At 39.4% G+C, this 6755-nt stretch overlaps 1 protein-coding gene across 1 annotated transcript in view; it reads right to left on the bottom strand.

Moving 5' to 3' along the window:
• The window catches only part of LOC106514228 (CUB and sushi domain-containing protein 3), a gene marked incomplete in the record, with an annotated part of 356940 nt that overhangs the window by 115719 nt on the left and 234466 nt on the right, over positions 1-6755 (bottom strand). Inside the window, 1 exon segment of the mRNA XM_014003387.1 lies at positions 6070-6247. Coding sequence (XP_013858841.1) covers positions 6070-6247 — 178 coding nt within the window.

Below are 6755 nucleotides of genomic sequence, written 5' to 3'. Positions count from 1 at the left end.
AAAAAAAAAAAAAAAAAAAAAAAAAAAAAAAAAAAAAAAAAAAAAAAAAAAAAAAAAAAAAACAACAATCAAACACTTTAGCATGGTTTCCTTTTAAATTTTGGAGATTGAGGTTGTTTTAAAATTTCAGCAGTCCATATTAATACTGATGGCACTTGGATAAGTTGCTAGCTCATCAAGCTTATTAAAAATGAACTCTTCAAACTCAAGGCATTCAACAAGTTAGTAGGTTTAATATTGTTTAAAAAAAATTCCACAGAACCCATTTAAAAAAAGACTTGCATTATCCCTATAACTGAGATGACCATAGATTTTTGGTTATTTTTAATTTGTGACTACACACTTACAGTGAAAAGTCTGGACAAATTTTCTCATTCAATGTTTTTACATGTTTTTTTCCCCCAACATTGTGGTGATGGTATTTGGGTCATCCAGACTATGAAGGAACACATAAGCAGCCATGCAGTGAACCGTGCACACTCTTGCCATTCTCTTAATCAGATTCATGAGGTTCTGTAATCACCTGGAATGGTTTTCTTGAAGGAGTTTCAAAGAATGCCAAAAGTGTGAAAGGCTGTGGTCAGAGCAAGGGTTGCCTGCTTTAAGTGGTCTAGAATCTGGGGGTATATTTTGATATGTTTGGTGATTTTGGGTTAGTTAAATGGTTCCTTTCAGTATGTGTTCCATATAATCTGGATGACTTCCATATTGGTTTGCAAAATAGGGAAAAGAGGAACCCGTGTAGCAAAAGATGTTAATTCAATGTAGAATTATAGTCAAAAAAGTTGATTTTTGGTTAAGGTCGATGATTGATGGTGGATCAACCATCAAACAGTCATCCAATTCTAGCCATTAATCAATGTTAAACAAATGTTATTGAATCACTGTTGTTTCATTGAGCAATTCTAATGATTGAAATGCCAATGTGTAATCAATGTTGAATCAATGTATGCTGTTTGTCCCAACCCCCATTTTTCTCCCTGCTCTAGGAGGTGAAGGGGGAGGAGAACGAGAGTTTGAATTAACATTGTTATAGCATCAGTTAAGACGGAAAACTAAATGTTTCAACGTGTACATCACTGACTACCTTTTGTATAATTTCAACATACTTAACCACATTTCAGCATTGATTCACTCATATTTTGCTATCTGGGAGCAGAGTAGGGACACTGAACGAGAGGGTGAATTCAAACTTTTGACTGGTCGTGTATGGGGAAACAAAACTCGCTTTCACTTTTTTCACAGCATTACAGACCAATTAAACAACATGTCTACTCTCAAGAATCAAATGTTCAAGCCCTCTGTATACAACAAAAAATTTTAATTTGTCAAGTATGTGACACTGTCAACATCTTTCAACTGATTGAGAGGAAGTCAAGCAAGCCCTTTATGTACTTAGAAATTACAAAACAAAGGCCAGGTCAGTAACAGTCACTGAAATGGTAACAGAAGTTCTGACAGCGACAAATGAGATGCACCATGAGCTGGTGAGCAACGCTGAATGTTGTCAGTCCAGTCTACCTCTGGCACATGGGACTGAAGCCCCCCGAGTGAAAGAGTTCAAGTATCTATAGACCTTGCTCCCAAATGAGATTACAGTGATATGTCAAACTGACTAATGGAAAGTACTGAAATGCCAAGCTGAAAATGGAGGAGAGCCTGAAGGTGAATTTTGTGATTTATGGAAACAAAAAGTTGAAATGAGCCACCGGCTGGGATCATAGAAGCCAGACATTTGGAATGAACTTTGAGTAGACCTGCTGCAGCAGCACTCCCACTGATAAAGAGCTAGTCGAGGCAACACACACATCTAATTAGGAAGCCTCCGGGGTGACTCCCTGTAGAGCTACATCAGGCACGTCTGACTTGGAGGAGACCTGGGGTAAATCCATAACTAAATATTCTATTGGCCTAGGATGAACTTCAGCATTACACAGCTGTAAAGAAGTAATGTTAAGAAGACCGCTTTTAGAGGGTAATATGACAGTAAATCTCCTGGAAAACGATTAAGATGTGCAGTGTAATGCACTGGATAAGACAAAAAAGACCATTTGCACTTGGCTTTCATGCAGTTCATATAAACAGTTTTGATAAATTGAATCTTTTGGGAAATTTCTTTGTTTTGTATTGCAACAGAAACCCACATTAACATAAAACATTCACCCTGCTTTAGGATTAAATGCTGTATAGGTAGATGGCTGTGGGGTAGGAGGATTAGCCATTAACAGTAAAGCCATTTGTGAGACATGCATTAGTTGCAGCCTCAAAAACACAGAACCACCTCTGCTAACCAGTTGAAGGGACATGTTTGAAAACTTGCTAAACTGTAAGTCGGGGTTAACCAAAATACTTCTTTTCTCTGGGAGCAGAAAGATAAATTTAAACGAAAGTGCTTGACTAATGCTGTGTAGGGAAAGGCATTTCATTACTGCCATTTTCAGAGAGATCCAAGCCTGTTCAGCAAAAATGATGTACACTAAATGCTTTTCTTGTATGTATGTGTACCTTTAATATCTTAGGTACTAAAAAAAAGCTTATGTCAGTTTCATTTCAGAGTGATCAGCAAAATGGGAGGTGGCAGTCGGGCAAGGAAATGAAATGTTGCCATCAGGGGACAAATTATTTATGCACCCTTTCATTTAAAGTAGGACTAGCTCCCTCCTGCTACAGTACGGATGGAAACCCCAGATGCTTGAAGGCATTTCCTTTTTTTTTAAATCACCCACGAGGACAGCTCCATGACTGCCTCAGGCTTTTCACTCAGCAGTGAGGCAGGAGGAGAACGAGAGGCAGAGTGGAAGGCAGCTGCTGGAGCGACAGCCAGCAGGTAGCATTGTTTACTGCTGTATGTACGAGCCTGTTATCAACCCGAGCTTCTACAGACTAACAAACATCCTGAGTGAATCTGACTTGAAGTTTTATATGCTGATATACTTTTCTGACAATCAAATCATTTTTGCAAGATAAAAATAACTTCATGGCACTCACGGACATTGCACAAACAATATAAATTGCAGTAGAACACAAATCAATTTAAAACAATATAAATAATAAAACATCAAACATACTGTAACTTAAATGGAGGTGATGTGAAAAGGACGTTAAACTGAATGTGCCTGTTTTAAAAGAAGAGTTTTAATTTGTGATTTAGAAAAAGAGATCAAAAAGAAAAAAATTGTATAGGTCTTCTGGACAGGTTCTTCTCTAATAAAACGTTTCGTCTCTCCTCCAAGAGACTTCTTCAGTCTGAGAGTTTCAGGCAAAATTCAGGCTTTTAAGCACTGCTTCCATGTGACTGATACTCACATCACATGGCAATCGTTGACACCTAATTAACACCTATTGTTAACAGGGGGTGGAGTGATACTGGCCATAGCCGCACTGTAGGAGGGGGACAACTGAAAACGGAGGCCTCCACATCTGTTTAATGATGGACGGTCTTTCTTCACAAAAATGGCTTCTTTTACTCCTCTCTCAAACCAACGTTCCTCRCTATCAAGAATGAGAACATCCTCATCTCTGAAAGAGTGYCCGCTGGCCTGTAAATGAGTGAAAACTGCAGAGTTCTGGCCATTAGATGTAGCTCGTCTGTGTTGGGACATTCTTTTGAACAGTGGCTGCTTTGTTTCCCCGATGTACAACTGGTCGCAGTCCTCCTGGCACTTAACAGCATATACAACATTGCTCTGTTTGTGCCGGGGAACTGGATCTTTGGGGTGAACCAGCCTTTGCCGTAATGTGTTTTGGGGTTTGAAAGCCACTGGGACATCATGTTTAGAAAATAAACGTCTCAGTTTCTCCGAAACACCCGCAACATACGGAAAAACCACTGGTTTGGGTCTGGGTTTGGGGTCTTCAATTTCACCTGAAGGTTTTCATTTCATTTCATTTCATTTCAAACAAAGCAGCCACTGTTCAAAAGAATGTCCCAACACAGACGAGCTACATCTAATGGCCAGAACTCTGCAGTTTTCACTCATTTACAGGCCAGCGGTCACTCTTTCAGAGATGAGGATGTTCTCATTCTTGATAGAGAGGAACGTTGGTTTGAGAGAGGAGTAAAAGAAGCCATTTTTGTGAAGAACGACCGTCCATCATTAAACAGAGGTGGAGGCCTCCGTTTTCAGTTGTCCCCCTCCTACAGTGCGACTATTGCCAGTATCACTCCACCCCCTGTTAACAATAGGTGTTAATTAGGTGTCAATTATTGCCATGTGATGTGAGTATCAGTCACATGGAAGCAGTGCTTAAAAGCCTGAATTTTGCCTGAAACTCTCAGACTGAAGAAGTCTCTTGGAGAAGAGACGAAACGTTTCATTAGAGAAGAACCCGTCCAGAAGACCTATACAATTTTTTTCTTTTTGATTTTTTACCTGGATTACTGAGATGCATCAGGATATAGAAATAGAGATGTTTGGAGAGTTGGGAGTGTGAGTGGGTGTGCTAATGTGCAGAAGGTCTGTGAAACCAGGGACAAGGTTTTTGTGGGTTTTCAAGGTGAGGAGCAAGTTTTTATAGGAAGTGTGAAATTTGATGAGGAGTCAGTGAAGATGCTGTTGGACGGGTGTTATCTGGTGGAAGGGGCTCTGCAAATGATGTGTGGAGTGGAGTTTTGTACTAGTTGGAGTTTGTGTCAATTTAGCAGGTAAACAAAAAAAAAAAAGTTGTTGCGAACTAGATATGACCGATGAGTGAACCAGAATAGCAGTACTGTTGGGTGTGAGGGATGGACTGAGATCAGCAATATGTGAAAGCAAGCTGAATGAGTGACGTTATGGAGAGAGAAAGGTTCTTTTTTGTTGTTTTTTGTTTGTTTTTATCATGAAGTGATACGTTTTATTTTGCTTTTGGGTGAAGCTGAGAAAAGCAAATCCTCAAATGTCAACACAGGTCAAAATCTTTGAATAGTATGTTGGCTCAACTAATACGGGTTTGACATCACAAGCTGTGAGTGCAACTTGTCCAAAAGGCCTTTGACCTTAGCACTTTGTCAGCTGTTAAATCCCTTCTGTGCAGCTTTTGAGTCTGCCTTGCAATGAGGATAAAAAATATATATATGCTTAGTGCAGACTGGAAAGTGAAATTTACTATCCAGTTCATCCCTGTTAAATTTGTGAGATTTATTATTTCCAGTGGGCTCTATATTTTACAAGCCTGATGCAAACTTTAACATTTTTGTGGATTTACATTTCTTTGTGTTACACTACTATGAATCATGTTTAACAATGATTTCCAACCTGGGGTCTTACCAAATATCACAGATGGTGTGTTGGGTTTTAACTGCACATAGATTGTCTGCATTGTGAAGGTTTGACACATTTAGCTTTTTACACAATTCTGTGTTGGGAGAGCACAGGAAATGCATCTGTTACACTGAGAAATTAGATGAAGTTTGTGCAGACCAGTAAATTCCATAAAGCATACAAGTTGTGGATTTAAAAAGCACATAAGAAAATACAGCGGTGCAAACAGCTTACTGAGGCATTTTCAATTAGACATGGCATACTCACAAGCACATACACTTTTTCAAATGAGACCTACCAACTAATCAAACATCTTTCAGTGCGTACACCGTCTTTACACCTCGTGTGCAAACTGCAGCACAGATTTAAGCAAACGTCAGAAGGGAAGCTACAACAATTTTCACTGAAGATCAAACAACCTGGTGGCACTGAACATGGGTTTTATGGCGCTGCAGTATTTTCAGAATCTGAACATGCTTTGGGAGGAAATGAAATCCTGTTTTGACAGCGTTGACACAAATTTGTCAAAGAAATGATGAGTGATGGACCTCGGCATTTCAAGCCTACAGGACTAGAAAATCCTTAACTGTCAAGGTTACAGCAACAACTATGGTTTTTTTTTTCTTGTACAAGTGGGGAATGAAAGGGTTGGAACAAATGATGTAGATCATTTATTTTGGTTTGAAAGAGCTTAAAATTGCTTGCACTTGAGAAAGACCAGCCACTGGCAGCTAAGCTTTTTCATAATTAAAAAACTGTGTTTAATTTGTGCCATATTGGGATGATTAATTAATCAATTTGTACGGAGGGAGAACGGTGAACTTACCAAACAGTTATGTAGTCGTAGATTGGTTCCGTATTAATAACAGAGAAATTTATGTAGATGCCATAACCTGGAGGTACTCTGACAGTCCACACACAATCCTGGAAGTGTGGATACTCAGCAGGATGTCCAGGAGAGTAAATCGTCCCATTCATGGATGTTATATTCCCACCACAGAGGGCTGAAGGGACAAAAAACACAGTCAAAGATGATAGATAAAAATGGATAGCTACGGTTTCCCCCAGTCATAAAAATCACTTTTATGACTGTATCGCCTCTAACTGTGGATAAAACAAACCATTACTACTGGTTTATCACAGAGATGCTGGAGGGAGAATGCAGCTGTTAGGTGCCACAGCACTCGATGGTTGCAGGTCGCTGAGAACTTGATGACAACAAATGGCTTTAGAGATAAAACTCTCTCTGTCATACCTCTTCACATTACTAACACGTGATTTTGATCGCAGAGTCAAAGCAAAGCCCTGAACGTTAAAAAAAGGATTGTGAACTCTGCAGGTGCAATGCAATGTGTGAGAAGTGAAACACTTTTTTTTATCAGGAATCCACAAATTGTTTACTGCTGCCACTTTCACATGAAGAGTGATGGCCTTAGCACAGGGGTTCTTAACCTTTTTGACCTCAGGGCCCAATTTGTTGAACATAAAGTGGCACGAGGCCCAGTCAGACAT

The sequence above is a fragment of the Austrofundulus limnaeus genome, unplaced genomic scaffold (assembly GCF_001266775.1).
Source record: "Austrofundulus limnaeus strain Quisiro unplaced genomic scaffold, Austrofundulus_limnaeus-1.0 Scaffold18, whole genome shotgun sequence".
NCBI classification, from domain to species: Eukaryota; Metazoa; Chordata; class Actinopteri; order Cyprinodontiformes; family Rivulidae; genus Austrofundulus; species Austrofundulus limnaeus.
Note: the sequence above shows the minus strand (reverse complement) of the source record. Positions and strands in the feature narration are given on the sequence as shown.